At 39.4% G+C, this 27,129-nt stretch overlaps 1 protein-coding gene and 1 long non-coding RNA gene across 4 annotated transcripts in view; one reads left to right on the top strand and one right to left on the bottom strand.

The window, feature by feature from the left end:
• LOC134728955 (uncharacterized) overlaps positions 1 to 23,998 on the bottom strand; it is a 28,053-nt gene extending 4,055 nt beyond the window's left edge. The window contains exon 1 of the long non-coding RNA XR_010109801.1: positions 20,271 to 23,998. This is a non-coding gene — a long non-coding RNA (uncharacterized LOC134728955). The remainder of the gene's footprint in view (positions 1 to 20,270) is intronic.
• The window catches only part of NEMF (nuclear export mediator factor), a 70,815-nt gene that overhangs the window by 39,260 nt on the left and 4,426 nt on the right, over positions 1 to 27,129 (top strand). For all 3 annotated transcript variants that reach the window (XM_003831741.5, XM_003831740.5, XM_063596196.1), the window contains 11 exons: positions 7,413 to 7,525; positions 10,253 to 10,310; positions 10,820 to 10,878; positions 10,974 to 11,094; positions 12,850 to 13,126; positions 13,868 to 13,910; positions 14,022 to 14,071; positions 17,615 to 17,768; positions 24,002 to 24,079; positions 24,232 to 24,429; positions 26,824 to 26,856. In XM_003831741.5, the coding sequence (XP_003831789.1) occupies positions 7,413 to 7,525; positions 10,253 to 10,310; positions 10,820 to 10,878; positions 10,974 to 11,094; positions 12,850 to 13,126; positions 13,868 to 13,910; positions 14,022 to 14,071; positions 17,615 to 17,768; positions 24,002 to 24,079; positions 24,232 to 24,429; positions 26,824 to 26,856 (1,184 nt within the window). The remainder of the gene's footprint in view (positions 1 to 7,412; positions 7,526 to 10,252; positions 10,311 to 10,819; positions 10,879 to 10,973; positions 11,095 to 12,849; positions 13,127 to 13,867; positions 13,911 to 14,021; positions 14,072 to 17,614; positions 17,769 to 24,001; positions 24,080 to 24,231; positions 24,430 to 26,823; positions 26,857 to 27,129) is intronic.

Below are 27,129 nucleotides of genomic sequence, written 5' to 3'. Positions count from 1 at the left end.
GAGAGATAGTTCTACAATAATAGTTGAGGACTTTAATACCCAACTTTCAGTCATAGATAGAATAACTAGACACAGAATCAGCAAGGAAATGGAAGACTTGAACAACACTGTAAGCTAAATCTAACAGACATCTCTAGAATACTCTACTTAATAGCAGCATCATACAGGTTGAGTATCCTATCTGAAATGCTTGGGACCAGAGTGTTTTTATATTTTGAAGTATTTGCATTATACTTACCAGTTGAGCATCCCAAATCCAAAAATCACAGATTCAAAATGCTGCAAAACGTTTCTAGCAAACTCCAGTGGCCATTTTCTTTGAGTCATCATGCTGCACTCAGAAAGTTTTAGATTTTGGAGCATTTTAGATTTTCAGATTTGGGGTGCTCACCCTGTATTCTTAAGTGCACATGAAATATTCTCTGGGGTAGACCATAGGATAGTCTATAAAACAAGCCTCGGCTGGATGCGGTGACTCACATCTGTAATCCCAGCACTTTGGGAGGCTGAGGCAAGCAGATTGTGAGGTCAGGAGGTCGAGACCAACCTGGCTAACATGGTGAAACCCTGTCTCTACTAAAAATACAAAAAATTAGCTGGGCGTGGTGGCACACGCCTGTAGTCCCAGCTACTTGGGAGGCTGAGGCAGGAGAATTGCTTGAACCCAGGAGCTGAGACGGTGCCATTGCACTCCAGCCTGGGCGACAGGGTGAGACTCCATCTCAAAAAAAAAAAGCCTCAATACATTTAAAACTGTTGAAATTAGACAAAGTAAGTTTTCTGACTATAATGGGGTGAAATTAGAAACCAGGAGTAGAGAAAATGTTTTAAATTCGTAAGTATGTGGAAATTAAATACCACAGTTATAAATAAGCAATGGAACAAAGAGGAAATCACAAAAGATGCCACAAAACACTTTGAGATGAATGAAATGAAAATACAGTGTGTCAAAACTTATGAGATGCAAGAAGAGCAGCCCTTAGGGGGTAATTTATAGCTGTAAATGCCTATATTTAAAAAGAAGAAAGATCTCAAATCAGTAACCTAACTTTGCACCTTAAGAACTAGAAAAACAACCCAAAGCAAGGAGAAGGAAGAAAATAGTAAATATTAGAGTAGAAATGAACAAAACAGAGAATAGGAAAAAAAATAGAGAAAATGAACAAAACCCAAGTTGGTTCTTTGAAAAGATAAACAAAATTGATAAACCCTTGGCTAGACTGACCAAGAAAATAGAGGACTCAAATCCCTAAAATCAGGAATGAAATAGGGAACATTACTACTGACTTTACAGATATTGAAAGGATTATAAGGGAATACCATGAACAATTATATACCAACAGATTATGTAACCTGGATGAAATGGACAAATTCCTAGAAAGATATAAATACTAAAACTGACTCAAGAAGAAATAGAGAATTGAAATAAACCTGTAAGTACAGAGATTGGATTAATAATAAAGAAAAACATTAAAAAATACTCATCAAAGAAAACCCTAGGCCAGATGGCTTCACTGGTGAATTATAAAGAAGGTTGAATGCCAGTTCTTCACAAACTCTTCCAAAAAATAGGATCAATGGGAACACTTCCTAACTCATTCTACAAGGCCAGTATTACAAAACCAAAGATAACACAAGAAAACTACAGACCAATACCGGTTATAAATATAGACAAAAATCTTTGACAAAATATTAGCAAACTGAGTCTAGCAGCATATTAAAATGACTATATACGATGACAAAGTGTAATTTATCTCAGGAATGAAAGCTTGTTTCAGTATATGGAAATTAATGTAATATAATCTACTAATAAAGGACAAAAAACACACATGGATTATCTCAACTTATGAAGAAAAACCATTTGACAAAATTCAACATTCGTGATAAAAACACTCAGCAAACTAGGAATAGAAGGGATATTCCTCAACTTGGTAAACAAGCATTTATGAAAAACCGACAGCTAACAATCATACTTAATGCTGAAAGATTGGGTACCTTCCTCCTCCCATCAGTAATAAGACAAATATGTCTGTTCTTGCCATTTCTATTTAACATTATACTGGTGGTTCTATATAGGTCATTAGGCAATAAAAAGAAAAAAAATCCAAATTAGGCAAAAGTAAAGCTACCTATGTTTACAGTTGATATGGTCTCACACATTTAAAAAACCTAAAGAATCTACCAGTAATTATCAGAGCTAATAAACAAGTTCAGCAATGTCCAGGATATGAGATCAGTAAACAAAAATCAGTTGTATTTCTGTACACTACCAGTGAACAATCTGAAAAGGAAATTAATAAAACAATTCAATTTATAATTAGCATTAAAAAGAATAAAATACTTAGGAATCAATTTACCAAAACACTTACAACGCTTATAGATAACAAACTATAAAATTATTTTAAGGAATTAAAGACCTAAATTGGATATCCCATGTGTATGTATTGGAAGTCTTAATATTGTTCTGATAGCAGTACTCCCCAGTAATCTAGGAATTCAATGTAATCCCTCTCAAAATTGCAGCTGCTTTTTTTGTTTTGTTTTGAAACAGGGTCTCCTGTCACCCAGGCTGTAATAAAGTGGTGCGATTGGCTCACTGCAGCCTTGAACTTTCAGGCTGAAGCGATCCTCCCATCTCAACCTCCTGAGTAGTTGGGACCATAGACATTTGCCACTGTGCCCAACTTATTTTTGTGTTTTTTGTAGAGACGAGGTTTTGCCATGTTGTCCAGACTAGTGTTGAGCTCCTGAGCTCGAGCAGTCCATCCACTTTGACCTCCTAAAGTACTGGGATTACAGACATGAGCCACTGCCCCTGGCCCTGCATTTTATTTTATTTTATTTTTTCAGAAATGGAGAAGCTGATTCTAAAATTCATGTGGTAATGCAAGGAGACTCAGATTAGCGAAAGCAGTATTGAAAATGAAGAGCAAATTTTGAAGGACTCATGTTTCCTGATTTTAAAGCTTTCTACAGAGTAACAGTAATCAGGACACTGGTACTGGCATGAGGATGGACAAATAGATCAAGGGATAGAATCGAGATTCCAGAAATAAACCTGTAGTTTATGGTCAGTTAATTTTCAGCAGGGGTGCCAAGACCAATGGGGATAGAATTTCCTCTTTCTTTTTTTCTTTTTTTTTTTTTTTTTCTTTTTTGTTTTTGGTTTTTTGAGATGGAGTCTTGCACTGTCACCTAGGCTGGAGTGCAGTGGTGCGATCTCGGCTCATGCAAGCTCTGCCTCCTGGGTTCACACCATTCTCCTGCCTCAGCCTCCCGAGTAGCTGGGACTACAGGCGCCCTCCACCACGCCCGGCTAATTTTTTGTATTTTTAGTAGAGACGAGTTTTCACCGTGTTAGCCAGGATGGTCTTGATCTCTTGACCTTGTGATCCGCCCGCCTCAGCCTCCCAAAGTGCTGGGATTACAGGCACGAGCCACCGCACCCGGCCTCTTTTTTTAAATAGACATTTTTTTCGACCAGTTTTAGGTTCACAACAAAATTGAGCAGAATGTGTAGTGATTTCCCACATACCCCGTGCTGCATGCATGCGTAGCCTCCCCTATTATCGATATCCCCCACCAGAACGGTACATTTGTTACAACTAATGAACCTACATTGACACATCATTATGGCCCAGAGTCCATAGTTTGTATTAGAGTTCACTCTCTTTTTTTGAGACAGAGTCTTGCTCTATTGCCCAGCCTGGAGTGCAGTTGCATAATCTCAGCTCACTGCAACCTCTGCCTCCCGGGTTCAAGCGATTCTCCTGCCTCAGCCTCCAGAGTAGCTGGAATTAACAGGCACGTGCCACCACACCTGGCTAGTTTTTGTATTTTTAGAAGAAACAGGGTTTTACTATGTTGGCCAGGCTGGTCTCGAACTCCTGACAAGTGTTCTGCCCACCTCAGCCTCCCAAAGTGCTGGGATTACAGGCATGAGTCACCAAGCCCAGCCAGGGTTCACTCTTGATGTATATAGTCTTTGAGTTTGCACAAATGTATAAAACACGTATCTGCCATTGTATTATCATACAGATTTAGTTTGGTTGTGCTAAAAAAGTCCTCTGTGCCCTGCCTTTTCATCCCTCCCTTCCCCCAACCCCCGACAACCACTGATCTTTAAAGGCTGGCTTCTTCACTTAATAGTATGCTTTTACCTTTCCTCCATGTCTCTTCATGGCTTGATAGCTCATTTCTTTTTATCCCTGAATAATATTCAGTTGTCTGGATGAACCACAGTTTATCCATTAATCTACTGAATTTGGTTGCTTCCATGTTTTGGCAATATGAATAAAGCTACTATAAACATCTGTGCAGGTTTTTGTACAGATATAAGTTTTCAGTTCATTTTGGTAAATACCAAACATCAATATTGTTGAATCACATGGTAAGAGTATTTTTAGTTTTGTAAGAAACCACCAGACTGTCTATTCTAAAGTGGCTGTACCCTTTTACATCACCACCAGCAATGGGAGTTCCTGTTGTTCCACTGCCACCAGAATTTAGTGTTGTCAGTGTTTTGGATTTTGGCCATTATCATTAATGCATAGTGTATTTCAGTGTTGTTGTAATTTGCATTTCCTTGGTGACATATGATGCAGAGCATCTTTTCATATGCTTATTAGATATTCATATGTATATCTTTGATGCAGTATCTGTTAAAAGTCTTTGGCCCATTTGTTAATTGGGCTGTTTGTGTTTTTACTGTTGAGTTCTAAGAGTTTTTTTATATTTTAGATAACAGTCTTTTATCTGCTATGTCTTTTGCAAGTATTTTCTGCCAGTCAGTGGCTTAACTTTTTAACGGTAGTATGGCACTACTAGATATCCACATGCAAAAGATTGAGGTTAGACCTCTTAATCACACCATTTATAAAAATTAACTTAAAATGCATCCAAGACCTAAACTTAAAAGCCAGAAGTATAAAGCTGCTAGAAGAAAACAATAAATAAATTTTCATGATCTTGTATCATGCAGTAATTTCTTAGATATGATACCAAAATCATAAGTAATCAAACAAAAAACAGGTAAGTTAGACATAAAATTAAAAACCTTAATTCAGCCCGGCACGGTGGCTCATGCCTGTAATCCCAACACTTTGGGAGGCTGAGGCAGGTGGATCACCTGAGGTCAAGAGTTCGAGACCAGCCTGGCCAACATGGTGAAACCCTGTATCAACTAAAAAATATGAAAAATTAGCCTGGTATGATGGCGGGCGCCTGTAATCCAAGCTACTTGGGAGGCTGAGTCAGGAGAATCGCTTGGACCCTGGAGGCGAAGGTTGCAGTGAGCTGAGATGGCATCATTGCACTCCAGCCTGAGCAATGAGTGAAATTCTGTCTCAAAAAATAAAATAAATAAATAAAACCTTAATCCAAAGAACATTATCAAGAAAGTAAAAAGACAACCCACAGAATAAGAGAAAATATTTGCAAATCATATATCTGATGAGTCTAGTGTCCAAAGAATTCCTAAGTTTCAACAATAGAAAGGGAAGTAACCCAGCTGAAAAATGAGCAAGAGATTTGAATGGATATTTCTGCAAAGATACGTGAATGGCCAAGAATCACATGAAACGATTCTCAGTATCATCAGTTATTAGGAAAATTTAAATCAAAATCACAAGATACCAGTCAGGCGCTGTGGCTCATGCATGTAATCCCAGCACTTTGGGAGGCAGAGGCAGGTAGATCACTTGAGGTCAGGAGTTTGAGACCAGCCTGGCCAGTATAGTGAAACCCCATCCCTAGTAAAAAATATATATATATATAAAAATTAGCCGGGCGTAGTGGTGCATGCCTGTAATCCCAGCTACTCAGGAGGCTGAGGCAGGAGAATCACTTCCCAGGTGGTGGAGGTTGCAGTGAGCCGAGATCACGCCACTGCACTCCAGCCGGGGTGAAAAGAGAGAGACTCTGTCTCAAAAAAAAAAAAAAAAAAAAATCACAAGATACCACTTTATACCCACTAACATGTGCTGGTGATGATGCTGGAGAAAACAATAACACGTGTTGGTGATGATGGTGGAGAAAATAGAATACTGCTGGTAGGAATGGACAATGATACAGCTGCTGTGGGAAGTGGTTTGGCAGTTCCAAAAAATGTTAAACATAATTGACCCAGCAATTCCTCTCTTAGGTATATACCCAAGATGAGCAAAGGTATGTGTCTACACAAAACTTGTTTGCAGATATTGATAGCAGCATTATTTATAATAGCCAAGAAATGGAAACAATCCATATGTCATTCAATTAATGAATAAACAAAATGTGATATATCCATATAATGGAATATTATTCAGACTTGCAAAGAACAGAAGTACTCATATGTGCTTTTAACATGGATGAACCTTGAAAAACATTAAGCTAAGTGAAAGAAGCCAAACCTAAAATGCTGTGTATGATTACATTTGTATGAAACATCCAAAATAGGCAAAACCGTAGAGACAGAAAATAGATTAGTAATTGCCAGGGGCTGGGTACAGAGGAGAAAATGGGGAGTGGCTGCTAATGAATATAGGGTTTCTTTTCTGGGATGATGAAAATATTCTGGAATTAAATAGTATTGATGGTCATGGTCACACAGCATTATGAATATACAAAAAGCCATTGAATTGTATACTTTAAAGGGGTGAATTTTATGGCATGTGAATTATACCCCAATTTTAAAATATTTGAAATCTAACCATAAGGGACATGTTATTCATATATGCTCTTCATGTTCATGATTCAGCCAATCTATTTTAATTTTGGAAGTCTTCAAACTTTAAATGGATTTCTCTAAATTATCTTTTCTGGAGTGAAGTTAGAATTATTGATGTGAGAGGATATTTCTTCTCTGACATGTTTTATTTACGTAGGTCATTTAAAAGCTTGCTCTGTAAATAGGAATATTAAAAATACATTTTTAATTAAAATAGTAACTTTTTATAATAGTGAAGTAAAAATGTATTAGTATTTAAGATATATGATTGACCGGCCGGGTTCGGTGGCTCATGCCTGTAGTTCCACCACTCTGGGAGGCCAAGGTGGGTGGATCACGAGGTCAGGAGTTCAAGACCAGCCTGACCAAGATGGTGAAACCCCATCTCTACTAAAGATACAAAAATTTAGCCGGGCATGGTGGCGGGCGCTGGTAATTGCAGCTACTCGGGAGGCTGAGGCAGAGAATTGCTTGAACCCGGGAGGCGGAGGTTGCAGTGAGCTGAGATTGCGCCATTGCACTCCAGCCAGAACAACAGAGCGAAACTCCATCTCAAAAAAAAAAAAAAATATATATATATATATATATATATGTATATATATATATATATATATCATTGACCCTGTCATGCGGCATGTGATTTTCATATCTTGCTCTGGAGAAAGTCCATACTTTGGTATTGAAACATTATGCATTGTTATTCCAGGAGAACCCATCCCCCCACGGACCTTGACTGAAGCTGGCACAATGGCACTTTGCTACAGTGCTGCTTGGGATGCACGAGTTATCACTAGTGCTTGGTGGGTGTACCATCATCAGGTAATAAGGGCTCTTGTCCTTTTTCTTAATTTACTAAGAGCTACTGTGTGCCAGATTTTGAGAGTATAGAAGTAAATAAAGCAGACAAGGCTCAATAGAGCTAACTCTTTTTGGTAGAGGAAAATATGTACATAATGTCAGGTAATAAGTGCCATAAAATAGTGTTTTTAAAAGCATGGAAGGGGATAGAGAGTGATAGGGGATACCGTTTTGGATGAAGTATTGGGGGAACCTTTCTAGGAAGGTAGGATTTGAGCAGAGAGGTAAATGAAGAGAGAGTGATCCACACAATTATACAGGATAAAGAGTGTTCCAGTTATTATTGGTTATTATTGGCATACTGACCTAAAAGGCCTTTCTTCTGTTCATCTTTGTTGGAATATTCTGAATTCTCTTGGGCCCTTCCAGAAAAGTAGGCATATCCTGTTTGTTTGTTTTTTAAATTCACTTGTTTTTATTAATTGCCCTTCTTTGTGGTTAATGATGTTGTTGGGGTTTTTTTTGCATTTTTTTTTTCTTTATAGAGATGAGGTTTCACCATGTTGGCCAAGCTGGTCTCAAATTCCTGACCTTAAGTGGTCCTCTTGCCTCAGCCTCCCAAAATGCTGAGATTACAGGCGTGAGCCATGGTGCCTGGCCAGTGCTGTTGAGTTTGGTGATACTTCATTCTATATTTGACCTCACATTGCTATTGATTTCTTATCATACTTTTGAGAATTATAATTGATGATGATTTACTTTTATAAGTTCCTAAAGCTGTACAGTAGGATAAAAAGAATTCAGTTTCATTATACTCCCTTAGATTTAGTTTCATTTTTATATCTTTTTATATTATATGCTGTGCTGTGATATGGTCATATGGGGGATTATAAATTGCTACCTCAGTGCTGTTATAAAAGTGGTTTTAATTCTTTCATTAAGAAATTTTTTAGAATGAAATTTAGTGTTTTTAATCCCTTGCTGGTTTTTTGTGTTTGTTTGTTCGTTTTGAGATGGAGTCTTGCTCTGTTGTCCAGGCTGGAGTGTAGTGGTGCAATCTTAGCTCACTGCAGCCTCCGCCTCCTGGGTTCAAGCGATTCTCCTGCCTCTGCCTCCTGAGTAGCTGGGACTACAGGAGTGTCCCACCATACCTGGCTACTTTTTCTATTTTTGTAGAGATGGGGTTTTGCCATGTTGGCCAGGCCGGTCTCAAACTCCTGGCCTCAAGTGATCCTCCTGCTTCCGCCTCCCAAAATGCTGGGATTACAGGCATGAGCTAGCACACTTGGCCCCTTGCTATTTTAATAACTATGACTAATAAAGATACTCTCAAGATTTGGGGGTTTCACAGATGTATAAATTTTTTTTTTTTATGAGATGGAATGTTGCTCTGTCACCCAGGCTAGAATGCAATGGCGCGATCTCGGCTCACTGCAACCTCTGCCTCCTGGGTTCAAGCAATTCTCTGCTTCAGCCTCCCAAGTAGCTGGGATTATAGGCACCCACCACCACGCCTGGCTAATTTTAGTAGAGACAGGGTTTCACCATCTTAGCCAGGCTGGTCTTGAACTCCTGACCTCACGATCCACCTGCCTCGGCCTCCCAGAGTGCTGGGATTACAGGTGTGAGCCACCGTACCTGGCCCCAAAATTTTTTTAAATTATGGGATAAGTTTACTCACTTTCTGTTTTGCCAAAATAGGATATATTTTTAAAAATCTGCTATTTCATATAGACAAAGGTTACTTTTGCCTCATGCCTGTAATCCCAGCACTTTGGAAGGCCAAGGTGGGCAGATCATGAAGTCAGGAGTTTAAGGCCAGCCTGGCCAATATGGTGAAACCCCGTCTCTACTAAAAAATACAAAAATTAGCCGGGCGTGGTGGTGCGCACCTGTAATCCCAGGTACTTGGGAGGCTGAGGCAGGAGAATCTCTGGAACCTGGGAGGTGGAGATTGCAGTGAGCCAAGATCAGGCCACTGCACTCCAGCCTGGGTGACAGTGTGAGACTCTGTCTCAAAAAAAAAAAAAAAAAGGCAAAACTTTATTATCAAAAACAGTATCTTAGACAAGGATTTTATTTAATAAATAGAGCTTTATTTTAGTAAACATAGCTTTATGATAAGCTCATTAGCCTATCCTTAGTTTTCTCATTACATCTCATGCTGGAAGAGATGAGTGGACCAGTTCTGTCTGTCGTCCATGGCATTTGAAAATTATTGCCGGGCGTGGTGGCTCACACTTGTAATCCCAGCACTTTGGGAGGCTGAGGCAGGCGGATCATGAGGTTAGGAGTTCAAGACCAGCCTGGCCAACATAGTGAAACCCCGTCCTTACTAAAAATACAAAAATCAGCTGGGCATGGTGGTGCGTGCCTGTAGTCCCAGCTACTCAGGAGGCTGAGGCAGGAGAATCGCTTCAACCAAGGAGGTGGAGGTTGCAGTGAGCCGAGATTGTGCCACTGCACTTCAGCTTGGGCAACAGAGTGAGACTTCATCTCAAAAAAAAAAAAAAAGAAAGAAAATTATTGATATAGTGGATTCTTTGTTTTTTTCTTTGTTACTTCCTAAGGCTTATCTGTCATTAAAGGGGTATCTTTCCCTTTAGTATTGAGAATTTGTACGAAATTATAAACTTTTCAGAAGACAGTGTGGCTTACTTGACTCTGACTTTACTTTCTCCTCAAGTGGAAAAAGAAAACTAGAGTATTTTTTAAAATAAGAATATAATGTATTATTGTGTTCTTCAGGTATCTAAAACAGCACCAACTGGAGAATATTTGACAACAGGAAGCTTCATGATAAGAGGTAATGTCTTGACAGGAAAAATATCACTAGACTTGTCAATGGATTATGGAGACAGGTTTGAGACAGTTTACAAATACTCTTAGAACAAAAACAAATTACTCGGATTTCCTATATGAAGTCTGCTATGAAGTAAAGAAATTTTTGCCTTGGTGTGACAAGTTTAGTGTTTGTCATATCTTCTTCATGTATATTTTTATTGAGGGCAGTGCACTTTCACATAGTTTAGTTATAAGGGTAAGAAAGTATAGCCTGAACTTATTTCTGAAAATAGAATATTCAGGGTCTGACTGACCCAGAATATCAGAGCAAGTGTGTATATTTTTTACTTCTTAATAACTGTTCCTATACATACTGCCCAGTTCTATAAATGGGAAATGTTATTCTTGACATAGTAAAAGACAAAATGGATATGACCATTAGTGTCATCTGACACTAATTTTTTTTTGTTTTACAAGCAAAAAATGGAGAAAACTGATTTTTAAAGCATTAATGTATGTTATCTTTTGTAGGAAAAAAGAATTTTCTTCCTCCCTCATACCTAATGATGGGGTTTAGCTTCCTTTTTAAGGTACTCTTCAGCTTCTTGGTTATTTATTTGTTTTTTTCCTGATTTTCATTAGTCTTATCTGAAGCTCCATCACTGAAAAATAACTGTTTCTTTAGGTAGATGAGTCTTGTGTTTGGAGACATCAGGGTGAACGAAAAGTCAGAGTACAGGATGAAGACATGGAGACACTGGCAAGTTGTACAAGTGAACTCATATCAGAAGAAATGGAACAATTAGGTAGTTTATAGATTTTAAGAAATTAGCTTGTGATGTTTTTTGTTACCTAGTTTTGCTTCTAAATCCTTAGAAGATCATGTCTCTTTGGGATAATCTAAATTTCAAAAAAACCCCGAAAACCCAAAGTACGTGCTGTTTTACTGAATTTTTTTTTGGAAATGCTAAATATACTTATTCTAGTGAATTTAAAAATATTTATCAGGCCGGGCATTGTGGCTCATGTCTGTAATCCCAGCACTTTTGGGAGTCCGAGGCAGGTGGATTGCTAGAGCTCAGGAGTTTGAGACCAGCCTGGGCAACATGGCAAAACCCCATCTCTACCAAAAAAATCACCCAGGCGTTGTGAGCGCCTATAGTCCCAGCTACTGAAGAGGCTGAGGTAGGAGGATTGCTTGAACCTGGGAGGCAGAGGTTACAGTGAGCCTAGATCACGCCACTGCCACTGCACTCCAGCCTGGGCCACAGAATGAGACCCTGTCTCAAAAAAAAAAAAAAAAAGTATTTAATTGGATCCATACTAACATACTTTAATGTATGTTTATATAGTGAGACTTCAGTATTTAATGGGTAATGCATAAATGTGCTTAACAAAGGTAGACTCAGGTAAATGTGCATTAGCATTTAGTTTTGGGTTTAGGAATTACAAGTGATAGATGAATTTATAAAGTGCAGTTTCTCATATGAAAATTTGGCTTGATTTAATAAAATATTTGTTTCAAGTAGAGAGCAATTATAGTTGCTGGAATAAATTCACCTGCCTACCTGAGGAAACTAGGAAAAATATTCCCACTAAACTACTTTTGTAGTTATTCTCTCTGCTAATGTCATTCCTCTTTACAGGTAATATTGCATTGTTTCATTTACTATTACTGTTGTGCTGCAAGATTTTGTTGATTGAGGCTCACCATTTCCCTGGGACTGTATAAAGTGCCTTATTTACATTCTTTTCTTTTTTTTTTTTCCCCCCGAGAGGGAGTCTCAGTCTGTCGCCAGGCTGGAGTGCAGTGGCACAATCTCGGCTCACTGCAACCTCTGCCGCCCAGGTTCTAGCAATTCTTCTGCCTCAGCCTCCCGAGTAGCTAGGATTACAGGCGCCTGCCACCACGCCTGGCTAATTTTTGTATTTTTAGTAGAGACGGGGTTTCACCATCTTGGCCAGGCTGGTCTTGTACTCCTGACCTTGTGATCCACCCACCTCGGCCTCTCAGAGTGCTAGGATTACAGGCATGAGCCACTGCACCTGGCCTATTTACATTATTTTCTATTCTCACAACCATCCTTGTCAGATGAGTGGTGGCATCTCATTTTACAGGTGAGGCGGTAGACCCTGTTACTACTATTAGACAGTGTTCCTTTTGCAGAAGAATGAGCACCTGCTATGTGGGCGTTATATAATACGTATTTAAGTTTTTATGTGCAAATTATAATAAAAGCAGCAAAAGTTATGCAACTAATTTTGCTGTCTTGGTTTTTGGAAATACCCAACTAAGGCAGAGTTGTGGTTTTCATTGTTGAAAGGATAGCAATGTCCAAGAAATTTATTGTGGTAAAGGATCTTGGAGATCATTTAGTTCAACCTATTCATGATACAGTTTATTCTTTTGTCTAAGAGTACCCTTTGGGAATGATCAGGCACTTTTCTGTTGATTTTTTGGAGAAATATGGGAGAAACTGGAATATTTTTATGACATTTTTAGGAAATCACCTGGCTTGGTTGGTAGTCCCACACTGACTTTCCTTATGATAATTCTACAGATGGAGGTGACACTAGCAGTGATGAGGATAAAGAAGAACATGAAACTCCTGTGGAAGTAGAACTCATGACTCAGGTTGACCAAGAGGATATCACTCTTCAGAGTGGCAGAGATGAACTAAATGAGGAGCTCATTCAGGAAGAAAGCTCTGAAGATGAAGGAGAATATGAAGAGGTTAGAAAAGATCAGGATTCTGTTGGTGAAATGAAGGATGAAGGGGAAGAGACATTAAATTATCCTGATACTACCATTGACTTGTCTCACCTTCAACCCCAAAGGTAATTAAAAAATAAAATTTTACATATTATTGTGTAAGCTGAGAATGATGATGAGGTAATCCTTACAAAGATAATACCAAGATTGACATCAGTACTTTTACACTCCATTGTCTTAATACTTTTTCAACATTTGATTGGGTCTCTCTGCAAAGAAATTCCCAGGACCAGGGTAGAAAAATACAGTGCATATAGAGTGGCCAAACTAGATCCAAATAGAAACAAGTAAATGGTTATAAATGCTAAAAACATAACAAAGACAATTCCATCAAAGAAATGTGTTTTAATCTATATAATGTTTTGCAGATCATCAGGTGAATAGTCCATAGTTATAAATGCATAATTAACTTAGGGGTAATTCAGAACAGTCTAGGAGTCAGACAGACCAGTATTGGGTCTTAGGGTGTGTCCTTGGGAAAATTACTTTGTGCTTAAGCTTCAGTTTCCTTCTTGGTGAAAACAGAATGGTATCCCTTTCATAGGGATTTGGTGAAGGTTTCATGTGTGTATACCATCTGGCAGTGCCTGACACGCAGTAAGTTTTCAATACACGTCACCTATTTAAAAATGTATATGGAAGTGTGGAGAGAGGAGCAATTTGGTTGTATGTTTTTCTCACTTCACCAAATTTGAAAATTTGTTGGATTGCCAGTACTTAAGAGTATGATATGGGAATGTTTTGGGACTTTGTAAATGCATGTCTTTTACAGGCCAGTAGAGACTCCCTTGTGTTTATTTTCATAGGTCCATCCAGAAATTGGCTTCAAAAGAGGAATCTTCTAATTCTGTAAGCTATTTTCAGTTTTATGAAGAACATCCTATTCTCAGTGAATAATTTTCTACTTTTCAAAAAAGTTAATAGTGATATTTGCATTTGCCTGTTTTTTTGTTTTAATAGAGTGACAGTAAATCACAGAGCCGGAGACATTTGTCAGCCAAGGAAAGAAGGTAAACACATCTGTGTTAATTAACTAAAAAGCATGTTTTTCTTTTTTTTTAATTGATAGCTCAGCTACCACAGATTACTTAGCTGTTTAAAGACTTCCTTCATTAAATTTACCAAGATTTAGCACAAATGTTTAGTTTTTAATATTAAGCTCTAATACATTTTTCTGTTTAAGGGCCCTAATCTGTAACTATAATCAATGAAATAGACCTAGTAGAGTAAGTCCTCACTTAACATTTTCTTTTTTTTTTTTTTTTTTTTTTTTTTTGAAACAGGGTCTCGCTTTGTTGCCCAGGCTAGAGTGCTATGGCGCAGTCATGGCTCACTGCAGCCTCAAACTCCCAGGCTCAGGCAGTCTCCTGCTTCAGCCTCCTGAGTAGCTGGGACTACAGGCGTGTGCCACTACAAAAATTTTTATATTTTTTGTAGAGACAGGGTTTCATCATGTTACCCAGGCTGGTCTTAAACCCCTGGGCTCAAGTGATCCTCCCACCTTGGCTGCCCAAAGTGCTGGGATTACAGACATGAGCCATTGTGCCCGGCCTTCACTTAACATTTTCTTTTTTTTTGAGATGGAGTCTCGCTCTGTCGCCCAGGCTGGAGTGCAGTGGCATGATCTCGGCTCACTGCAAGCCCCACCTCCCGGGTTCACGCCGTTCTGCTGCCTCAGCCTCCCGAGTAGCTGGGACTAGAGTCGCCCACCACCATGCCCGGCTAATTTTTTGTATTTTTAGTAGAGACGGGGTTTCACTGTGTTAGCCAGGATGGTCTCGATCTTCTGACCTCATGATCACCCGCTTTGGCCTCCCAAAGTGCTGGGATTATAGGCATAAGCCACCGCGCCTGGCCCACTTAACATTTTCAATAGGTTCTTGGAAACTTGGACTTAAGGGAAACAGTGTGTAATGAAACCAGTTTTGCCATGGGCTAATTGATATAAACAAGAGTTAAGTTCCTCTGGCATATTTTTGGTCACAAAACCATCACCAAGCTTCTAAATAAAGACTGAAAACTCTTCTAATATTAAACGTTAAAATAAATGTAAACTGTACGTATATTTAAGGAAGATGAATGAAAGCGAGCAAGATAATTATTTACCCAATTTTTGGTAAATCAATGAGTGATGGCAGTTGTAGTGGTAGTGGGTTAAATCAAGGACTATTTGCAAAGTGAAAATTATAGAGTACCTCCTACTACCATGAGGTTCAAAAAGAAAAATGTGGCACATTCATTAAACACTTTCATACTACATTGTTGATTGTTATACATTTGTATGACTATAGTTTAGGAATTTTTGACAGTCATTTTTATTAAGTCATTCATTCATTCATTCATTCATTCATTCGTTTTTCAACCGCTTATTCCAGTTAAGGGTCATTGGTGGCTAGAGCCTATCCTGGCAGGTCAGGGCAAAAGGCCAGAACCAACCTAGAACAGGATGTCATTCTGTTGCAGGGCACACATACCTACACTCATTCATGCTGGGATAATTTACACACACCAGTTAACCTGACATGCGCATTTTGGGATGTGAGAGAAAACCTGAGTACCTGGTGAAAACCCACACAGACATGGGGAGAACATGTAAACTCTGCACAGATGGTAGCCGTGGCCAGGAATCAATTTTGTTCTCATCAAAGTTATAACACAATGATGTTGAATGAAATGATGTTATTTGAGGACTAGCTCTAATAAGACCTTTTATTACATAAACATGTACAATAATGATTTCAGTGTATTACATAGACTAGTTCTAGGGTGATATTGTCAGGAATAAATATGAATACCTGAAATTAGGAAAGTTTTATGTAAGGCAGAATAGTTGATTTTTTGTTTTTTGTTTTTTTTGAGACGGAGTCTCGCTCTGTGGCCCAGGCTGGAGTGCAGTGGCTGCGATCTCGGCTCACTGCAAGCTCTGCCTCCCAGATTCATGCTATTCTCCTGCCTTAGCCTCCCGAGTAGCTGGGACTACAGGCACCCACCACCACGCCCGGCTAATTTTGTTTTTGTATTTTTAGTAGAGATGGGGTTTCACCGTGTTAGCCAGGATTGTCTCGATCTTCTGACCTCGCGATCCACCCGCCTTGGCCTCCCAAAGTGCTGGATTACAGGTGTGAGCCACCGCGCCTGGCCGATTTTTTTTTTTTTTTTTTAAATAGCAGGTCTCAGGAAGCAAGTAGAAGCAAGGGAAGGGCGGAAGGGAAGGGAACAACTACTGTAGGGTGGGAAAGACTAAGCAAACTAAAGCACTCCAGGAAGAGGCCCTAGAACAGAATGGACAATAAAGCCTTTTCATTTGAGAAACATAATCATTGAACAAGTACAGAGAATTCTGAGCACATAGCCCTGTGCTAGATACTTACTGAGTATACAAAGAGGTAAAGTATAAAGCTCATGCCTTCAAGAAACTTTTGAGTCCTGGATTCAGGAAGTAGTCATAAATATGTAAATAGTGTCTGAAAGTGATAAAGTAGTTCAAGAGTAAGAGATTGCTGTGAGTTCAGATGTTTGGGGGAAATAACATCAGAAGTATACCTTGAAAGATATGTTAGCAGTTAAGTAAATGAAGGAGGGAGACTCCAAGGAGAATTAGCATTAACAAAGGGGAGTGCTTCTTTGGGGTAATATGCATAGTGCTTTGGGGAAATGATAAATAGACTGAGTTGGAAGGAAGAGAAAGTTTGTGTATTAAATGGTAGATAATATGATTGGAGAAGTAAATTTGGACTAAAAGTGGAGTACTTAAAAGCTAAGGATTTTGGACTATACCCTTTAAAGTGATACAAAGAGAATGTGACATAGGCAAATGATTAAGGAAGATTAATATAGAAGTTAATGGCCGGATGTGGTGGCTCACGCCTATAATCCCAGCACTTTGGGAGGCCAAGGCGAATAGATCACCTGAGGTCAGAAGTTTGAGACCAGCCTGACCAACATGGTGAAACCCCATATCTACTAAAAATACAAAGTTAACTGGGTGTGGTGGCACAAACTCCGTTTAAAAAAAAAAAAAATTCAGAGTATGTAGACTCTGGAGGAAGTCTGGGTGGGATGTAATGAGGATCTGAACTAAGACGTTGGCATTGGGAACAGAAAGAAGAATACCACAGTAATAAAATTTACCCTTCCTTCTTAACCTGTGTATTTTTTAATCCATTTAGTCAACCAACCAGTCAACAGATGTTTTATTGAATGCCTAAGACCTGCCAATGCTATGTTGGTACAAAGACTACAAATCCCAGTGCCTGGCCATCAAGGTGATCAGGGGCAAAATGTGCCTAGTGAGTAAGGATGAGTCAGGGGTGACAATATGTTGAGCTTGGATGATGGAAAGAAAGATAAATCCATGAGAGATGAAAAACTTTCATCTTTTTCCCACATGATGATTTTGAGCATCTTTGTATTTTCTAACTTGGTGATTATCAAGTGAAGCAGAAGCCATGACCATTTATATACTGTATATGTGCCTTTCCCATGGAACTTTTTTAGGGCACTAAGAATTTCAAATTCTAAGAATGAAATGTTTTCATGTCTTTTTTATTCAGGGAAATGAAAAAGAAAAAACTTCCAAGTGACTCAGGAGATTTAGAAGCGTTAGAGGGAAAGGATAAAGAAAAAGAAAGTACTGTACACATTGAAACTCATCAGAACACAAGCAAAAATGTTGCGGCTGTGCAGCCAATGAAACGAGGACAAAAGGTAAACTTCAGGATGATCTATATGGTTCACAGTTAATTTGTGAGGTTCCTTTTTAATTTTTTAAAGTTGAAGGGAAATAGAAAATGTAGGCCAAAAAATAATCCTGTGTGATTTCCTTTGACTAAAAATTAGTTGAGTAGATACAGCATTTAGGGAACATAGAGATCACTATTAGAAGTTCTTTAGACTTTCAAGATCATCTGCACAGAAGCTCTCATTTTATCTGGAAGAGTAATAGGAGATTATGGCTTGCCAAAGTCACCCAGCTAGTTAAGTAGCAGAGCTGATATTTATTGAGAATTTAGCTCAGTAATTTTTAGATTTTGGTTAGAGTTCTTAGATATTTTGCTAAAGGTGGATGGTGAAGAAAGAAGTACTTATGATAGAACATACTCTTTCCACACTGCCCCTGCCCCCACCTCCCCACCCCCCCACCCCCCGCTGTCAGCTCCCCCAAGATAGTCTTGCTCTGTCACCCACGCTGGAATGCAGTGGTGCAGTCAGGGCTCACGGCAGTAGCCTTAACTCCTAGGCTCAAGTGATCCTCCCATCTCAGTCTTCCAAGTAGCTGGGACTGCACAGGTGCATGCCACCAAGCTCAGCTAAATTTTTTTATTTTTTGTAACGATGGGGTCTAACTATATTGTCTAGGCTGGTCTCAAACTCCCAGGCTCAAGTGATCTTCCTGCCTCACCCTCCCAAAGTGCTTGTAACTAGAGGTGTGTTAGCCACCATGTCTGGTTATGATATAATACACTCTTCAAAATGCTGTAGCAGCCAGGCACAGTGGCTCATGCCTGTAATCTCAGCACTTTGGGAGGCTGAGGCAGGTGGATCACTTGAGGCCAGGAGTTCAAGAACAGCCTATCCAACATGGTGAACCCTATCTCTACTAAATATAGAAAAATTAGCCAGGCATGGTGGTACATGCCTATAGTCCCAGCTACTCGAGAGGCTGAGGCAGAAGAATTGCTTGAACCTAGGAGGCGGAGGTTGCAGTGAGCCAAGATCACGCCACTGCACCGCAGCCTGGGTGACATGGCGAGACTCGCCTGTCTCAAAAAAAAAAAAAAAAAAGCTGTAGCAGTATAAAAATGAGGGGATTATGGGCTAATTTATCAGTATACCCCTTTTAAAATTTAAATTTCTTTTCAATTTTTTTTTTTTTTTTTTTTTTTTAGAGACAGGGTCTTGCTCTGTTGCCCAGGCTGGAGTGTAGTGGCTATTTACAGGCATGTTTGTAGCATACTACAGCTTTGAACTCCTGGGCTCACGCATTCCTCCTACCTCAGCCTCCTAAGTAGCTGGGACCACAAGTGCATGCCACCACACTAGGCATAACATCTTTATAAAGATGTTTTATGATCTTTCCTTCTTCCATACAGGTCAGATTTTCCTATGCTTTTTTCCAGTGAGCTGCAAATGACATGTGCATAAGGAAGGGAAGACTCAACATAATAAAAATATAAATTCCCCTCATATATAAATTCAACATGGCTTTAATCAGAATTGAGATTTTAATGCTTGATAAAATAATTCTAAATTTATTTTGAAAGGAGTAAATGCTTGAGAATAGCTAAGGAAATAAGGAGGGATTTCCCTATGAGGTAGTAAAATATTTAATGCTAGAATTTTTACAACAGCATGTTATTAACATAGGAATAGCTAGACAGAAAAAAATGAGACAGAATAAAATCTAGACAGAGGACCACTACCTGATATTTAGCATTTTAGTACGTGATAAAATAATATTGCAGATCATTTGAGAAGATATGAAATATTCAAAATGATGGGTAACCATGTGAAAACGGTACCACGGTGAATTGCAGGTGGAGAAAGTAAAGAACCACCAGTAAAATTAAAAAACAAATGACAAATCTGGAAAAAAAAAAGTGATGACAGAAATGCTGTGTAAACCTGGGGAATTTTTTTTACCCATCAAATTAATAGATACTACATTGTCAGTTTGAGTGTACAACATGGGAATTCCAGTCAAAAGTCTTAACAGTGCTTCTGCCCTTTGACTCAGCAATTCCTCTTATAGGAATTTATCCTAAAAAAAATTATGGGTACGCACTGAGGACGTTGAAGTTTATATTTGTAGTAGCAAAAAAAATACTGCAATTAATCTTTAAGTGTACAACAATGTGAAATAACAATAAATGATGCATTTTTACAATGAAATATTCTGCAGATAGGTTAAGTTTCAAGGCAAATCCTGATAGAATGTTTATTAAAATACATTAAACTTTTAGATTATTTTCTGGGGAATTGTCATTTTTACCACTTTGAGTCTTCCTGTGGAAAACTATAATTGTGCAATTATAAAACTATAACTGAGCAATCTGCCCGCCTCAGCCTCCCAAAGTGTTGGGATTACAGACGTGAGCCACTGCGCCCTACCTATTTTTAAAACTTTCATTTCCTAGCTGTTACTTGCTGGTACATGGGAAGACAACTTTCATGTTGATCAAGTAATGGGCAATCTTATAGAGCACTTACTAATTTTAATACTTCATCTGTAGGCAGTCATATCGTCTGCAAATTATGGCTTTTCTTCTAGTCTTAATATCTTTTTATTTTCCCCATGTTTTTTTTGCAGTGACTGAAAAGCAAAAATATAATGTTTCATAGAAGTAGTAATCGTGTATATCTTTGTTAATTCCATTAAAGGAACTGTTTCTAAGATTTTATCATTGCGGGATGTTTCCTTTGGGTTGTTGAAGGACACCTTTTTGAAAGTTATTTTTAATAACAATGAGTTAAATGTTACTGAATGGTTTTTCTGTGTCTATTGCATTCTTTTTGTTTGTTTTTTTGTTTTTGAGACAGGGTATCACTCTGTTGCCCAGGCTGGACTGCAGTGGTGTGGTTATGGCTCACTGCAGCCTCGATCTCCTGGGCCCAAACCATCCTAATACCTCAGCTTCCCAAACAGCTGGGATCACAGGCATGTGCCACCATGTCTGGCTAATTTTTATTTTTATTATTTTTAGAGACAGGCTCTTCCTATTTGCCCAGGCTGGTCTAACTCCTAGGCTCAAGTTATCCTCCTGCTTGTTATCCAAAAGTGCTAAAATTAACAGGCATGAGCCACCATGCCCAGACTATTGTATTATTTTATCTGTTAATCAGTCAGTATGGTATATTAGTTGAGAAAAATCTATTAATTGGCTTCTAATTTCTCGTACTGTCTCTGCCTGTTTTTTGTGTTTACATTATACCAGTTTCATAAAATAAGTTTAGGACCTTTCCCTCTTTTTCTGCTCTCTAGAACTTTGTATAAAATGGAGATTGTGGCTGGGCACGGTGGCTCATGCCTGTAATCCCAGCACTTTGGGAGGCTGAGGCAGTTGGGTCACCTGAGGTCAGGAGTTCAAGACCCGCCTGGCTAACATGCTGAAACCCCATCTGTATTAAAAATACAAAAATTAGCCCGGTGTGGTGGGACCTGTAGGTCCCAGCTTCTTGGAGGCTGAGGCAGGAGAATTGCTTGAGCCTGGGAGGCAGAGGTTGCAGTGAGCCAAGGTCATGCACTGCACTCCAGCCTGGGTGACAGAGCAAGACTCTGTCAAAAAACGGAGATTGTTCCTTGAAATTGGATAGCATTTGCTTATAAAACTAGACCTAATGTTTTGGGTTTTGTGAGGAGACTTTTTTTTTTTTTAGACTGGGTCTTACTTTGTTGCCCAGGCTGGGATGTAGTGTTGCAATCTTGGCTCACTGCAGCCTCGACCTCCTGGGCTCAAGCAATCCTCCCATCTCAGCTTCCCTAGTAGCTGAGACCACAGGTGTGTGCCACCATGCCCGGCTATTTTGAGGAGGTTTGTAAGAACTAATTTCAATTTCTTTAATGATTTTAGGTTTATTCAGGTTTTCCGGGATTTTTTTTGAACTTGGTTTTCCGAAGTTGTATTTTCTAAGAAACTCTGTTGTCATCAGGTTTTCCATTCCTCAGTCCTGTTTATTGGTTACAATATTCTTTCTCAGTTTTTTTTTTGAGGTACAGTGTACATAGTAGTAAAATGCACAAATCTTTGGCTCAGTGAACTTTTTTTTTTTTTTTTTTGAAATGGAGTCTCGCTCTGTTGCCCAGGCTGGAGTGCGGTGGCGCGATCTCGGCTCACTGCAACCTCCGCCTCCTGGGTTCAAGCAATTCTCCTGCCTCAGCCTTCTGAGTAGCTGGGACTACAGGCGTGCACCACTATGCCCAGCTACTTTTTGTATTTTTAGTAGCGACAGAGTTTCACCATGTTGGTCAGGATGGTCTGGATCTCTTGACCTTGTGATCTGCCTGCCTCGGCCTCCCAAAGGGCTGGGATTACAGGCATGAGCCACCATGCCTGGCCTCAGTGAATTTTTATAAGCACACACATCTGTGAAACCACCACTCAGATACAGATACTTTACTTGGAATGTTTCCAGCATCCCAGAAGGCTCATGCTTGCTTGCCAGTTTCTTTTTTTCTGAGACGGGTTCTCACTGTGTTGCCAGCCTGGATGGAGTACAGTGGTGTGATCTCAGCTCACTGCAACCTCTGCCTCCTGGGTTCAAGCGATTCTCCTGCTTCAGCCTCCTGAGTAGCTGGCACTACAGGCACACGCCACCACACCCAGCTAATTTTTGTATTTTTAGTGCAGACGGGGTTTCACTTATGTTGGCCAGGATGGTCTCGATCTCCTGACCTTGTGATCCACCCGCCTCGGCCACCCAAAGTGCTGGGATTACAGGCGTGAGCCACTGCGCCCAGCCAGAAGGCTCATGCTTGCCACTTTCTAAGAATATCCCCACTTGACATTTTTTTTGTTTTTTGAGACAGAGTTTTACTCTTGTTGCCCAGGTTGGAGTGCAATAGCATGATCTCGGCTCACCGCAACCTCTGTCTCCCAGGTTCAGGCGATTCTCCTACCTCAGACTCCCAAGTAGCTGGGATTACAGGCATGCACCACCACGCCTGGCTAATTTTGTTTGTATTTTTGGTAGAGATGGTGTTTCACCATGTTGGTCAGGCTGGTCTTGAACTCCTGACCTCAGGTGATCCACCTACCCAGACCTCCCAAAGTGTTGGGATTACAGGTGTGAGCCACCGTGCCAGACCCTCACATGACTTTTGGATCCCTAAGTATGCATTTCTGTTCATATACATATGAGTGGAATTTTCTGGGTTGTGGCATACATGTTGTTTGCCTTTATTAGATCCTGTCAATCAGTTTTCCAGAGCACCTGTATCAATTTCCCACCAAGCAGTGTATGAGAGTTCCAGTTGTCCCCCATCCGTAGTAACACTTGGTATTGTTTTCTTTTTTCAGTCATTTAAGTGTGTATATGCTGATAGCTCATTTGGCTTTTATTTCATGTTCCTGATGACTAATGATATTGAGCACTTTCTCATGTTTTTTGGACCTTTTTGTGTATCCTCTTTCGAAGTGCCTATTTTAAAAATTGGTTTGTCCTGTCTTTCTAGTTGATGTATAAGGGTTCTCTGCAATCCTGAATACAAGTCCTTTCTCGGATATATGTATTGCAAGCGCTTTTCACACTTTGGGGCTTGCTGTTTTTCACTTTTTAATAGTCTTTTTTGATGAGTAGCATTTTTAAATTCTAATTGAGTCTGATGTATCAGTCTTTTACGGTGTTTGTGTCCTGTTTAGGGAAGTCTTTACAATTTTCAAAATGTGTTATTTCGGTCCCAGTTAACACAGTTAATCAAGACAAAAATCTCTAGGGCGGGGCCTAGATGTTTATAGTTTAAAACCCCTAGAGTGATTTGGGGATGTAATCAGGGTAAAGAATCATTGGTCTATTTAATAAAATACAGAGTCTTGAAAGCCTCTAGAATAAGTGCCTAGCCTAGCTTTGCTGCTTTATTTCCTGTTCTTCCTCCATGTGTACCCTGACTCAAACCAAATGTGATGACTTGCTATTACTGTTCTCTTCCTTTTTAGACTTGCTTTTCCAATACTGTTTTACTTTATTTCTTCCTCACAGTTCTTTATGTTTTGTTAATGTATTTCTTTCTTCTCTGTGTATCTTCTCTCCACCCTATGGTAAATTCCTTGAAGATGAGGACTTCGGTTATCCAACTTTGTAGCCTTCATATTGTTTATTATAATGGTGTCTTATTCAGTAAGCATTTTTGACAGAGAATATAAAGTAACACCATTTCTTTGCAAGTATTTGTTGACATTTTTTTGCTGCTGAATATTTCCAACCAAAATCTTCTGATTTTGTAGAGTAAAATGAAAAAAATGAAAGAAAAATACAAAGACCAGGATGAAGAAGACCGTGAACTTATCATGAAGTTGCTGGGGGTAAATAACATCTAAAAACATTTTTTCTTTTGCTTTTCAAATGGGCATCTAGCCCACTGCCTAGCGTATGACAGGCATTCAATACATTCTTGTTAAAATATTCACAATATTGAAAATACAACACTGACTTATGTTTCCTCTATGAATCAAAGTCTGCAGGTTCAAACAAAGAAGAAAAAGGGAAGAAGGGGAAGAAAGGAAAAACAAAGGACGAACCTGTGAAGAAACAGCCCCAGAAACCTAGAGGTGGACAGAGGGTCTCTGACAACATTAAGAAAGAAACTCCGTTCCTTGAGGTTATAACTCATGAGTTACAAGACTTTGCTGTAGATGATCCACATGATGACAAGGTATGGCTACTTTGTGGGCTTCTGCTTCTTAATTAGGGTGATTACCCATCCGGGAGTTCCCAGGACATGGGACTTTCAGTGCTAAAACCAAGACAAGTGAGTAACCCTATTCTTAATGGAATGTCATCCAGAAATACAACCTGAAAGACTAAAATTGCAGTATCTTATCTAAGCATGATAATGGTAGTACTGATAGCTGATAATTTTGTTACAAGCCTTTAGGAAGTAATCAGTTTTACGGAGAGGCTTTGATTCTGATGGGAACTGAGTTAAATTAAGACAGAGAGGCCTGGCACGGTGGCTCACGCCTGTAATCCCAGCACTTTGAGAGGCCAAGGCAGGCAGATCACAAGGTCAGGAGATTGAGACCATGCTGGCTAACGTGGTGAAACCCTGTCTCTACTAAAAAAATACAAAAAAATTAGCCGGGTGTGGTGGTGAGCGCCTGTAGTCTCAGCTACTTGGGAGGCTGAGGCAGAATAGTGTGAACCTGGGAGGCAGAGCTTGCAGTGAGCCGAGATCGCGCCACTGCACTCCAGCCTGGGCAACAGAGCGAGACTCCATCTCAAAAAAAAAAAAAAAGAGAGAAAATTGGGATTGTCTTGAAGATGTGTAGAAAATAAATTTTCACTTTCTCTAAGCTTTTCTATAGGAATCTATGCCATATGGTCGTACATAATGTTGAAAATGAGTACACCATTTAAGAGCCAAGTACTCTGGTTACAAAACCAGTGAGTTCGTATTTTTCCAGCTAAGATGATTGCCTAATTGTTTTATTAACAGTACAGCAAGCCCAGCCTTCTGTATATCTTCTTACATGAATATGTACATCTTCTTGAATTTTTTTTTTTTTTTTTTTTTTTTTGAGGCAGTCTCGCTCTGTTGCCCAGGCTGGAGTGCAGTGGCACAATCTCGGCTCACTGCAACCTCCACCTCCCGGATTCAAGCAATTATCCTGCCTCAGCCTTCTGAGTAGCTGGGATTACAAGCATGCACCATCACGCCTGGCTAATTTTTGTATTTTTAGTGGAGATGGGGTTTCACCATGTTGGCCAGGCTGGTCTTGAACTCCTGATCTCAGGTGATCCGCCTGCCTTGGCCTCCCAAAGTGTTGGGATTACAGGCGTAAGACACATGCCCAGCCTGTTTATTTTTTAATAACCTGGCTTAAAATAGAGGCCAGATAAAAAATTTTTACCTTTGTCACCAGCATTTTTTTTATGTAAAGCTTGAGTTATAATTGTGTGCTCAGTTTAGTGCAGGTAATGCTTACAGGGATTCTGTATTACTATTTTCTTTTTTTTCCTGCTGAACAGTTGTTGTTTAGTAATACTAAAACTCATTTTGGCTTTTAAAATTTGTACAATATTCTTATGTTCTGTAAATCCTAGACTCACAAATACTCACTAGAGGTGTTAATTATTAATGTTCTTTCATGAGTAGGTGCTATGGTCTAAATGTTAATATCCCCCCATAATTCATATATGAGAACCTAAATACCCAGTGTGATGGTATTAAGAGGTTGGGCCTTTAGGAAGTGAAGTCACGAGGGCTCTTCTGTCATGAATGAGATGAGTGCCCTTTTGCCATGTGAGGACACTGCAATAAGGTGCCATCTTTTTTTAAGATGAGGTCTCCCTATGTTGCCCAGGCTGGTGTCGAACTCCTGGGCTCAAGGGATCCCCCGACCTTGGCCTCCCAAAGTGCTGGGATTACAGGTATGAGCCACCACACCCAGCCTAAGGTACCATCTTTGAGGCAAGCCCTTATCAGACATTGAATCTGCTGGTGCCTTGATGCTGGACTTCCCAGCCTTCAGAACTGTAAGAAGTAAAATTTCTGTTGTTTCTAAATTATACAGGCTAAGGTATTTTGTTACAGCAGCCTGAACAGACTGAGACAGTCAGTTATCTCCAGATAGATTTTTCTTAAGCAAACAAAATTAAGCATATTTTATGGGATATGGGAAAAATTTATCCAAAACTGTTGAACAGATATTTAAAAATAAAAGTTCTGTTGACCAAAATTCTCCATTTGCTTTTCTCCTGGCAAACTTATCAACCTTAGTTGTCATTTTAAATTGTACTTGTAACTTTTGCTGCTTTAACATATACTTTATATGAAAGTTTCAGTTCCCACCTCCTCTACTTCAGAGAACTACCCTTCTTCTCTTGAATGACATTACTTTCTTAAGTAATAAACACAGACACACACAAACACATATACGAATCCACTTCAGAGTCTTAGGAAGAATATAACCTTGAGGCCCCCTATCCTGTGGGTCAGAAATGACAGTCTGGTTGTATCACTGTTTCTTTCTCCTTATGGTTTAATGGTGTGGAATTTTCATTTTACATTATAGCTGACATTTTTATTTTTATATGTTCGGAACAGGAAGAGCAAGATCTGGATCAACAGGGAAATGAGGTATGATTTTATGTTGGGGTTCCTACTACAACACTGTGATTACAATTCAGTTCCCAGAATGTTTGAAACACAACTTATTAAAACTTAGAAACCTAAGACAAGACTGCAGGCTACGAAGTCAAGCTTTCGGGGTCTTAATCCCAACTCTGCTATATGTAACTGTACAAACTTGGAAACATTCTTTGTGCCTCAGTTTCCTCATCTGAAGAATGGGGATAATGTCCCTACCCAGGAGAGGGTTGTTTTGATAACTAATGTATGTAAAGGGCATTT

The sequence above is a fragment of the Pan paniscus genome, chromosome 15 (assembly GCF_029289425.2).
Source record: "Pan paniscus chromosome 15, NHGRI_mPanPan1-v2.0_pri, whole genome shotgun sequence".
Taxonomy (NCBI): domain Eukaryota; kingdom Metazoa; phylum Chordata; class Mammalia; order Primates; family Hominidae; genus Pan; species Pan paniscus.
The sequence above is the reverse complement of the archived record's forward strand: the minus strand, read 5'-3'. Positions and strand labels throughout refer to the sequence as shown.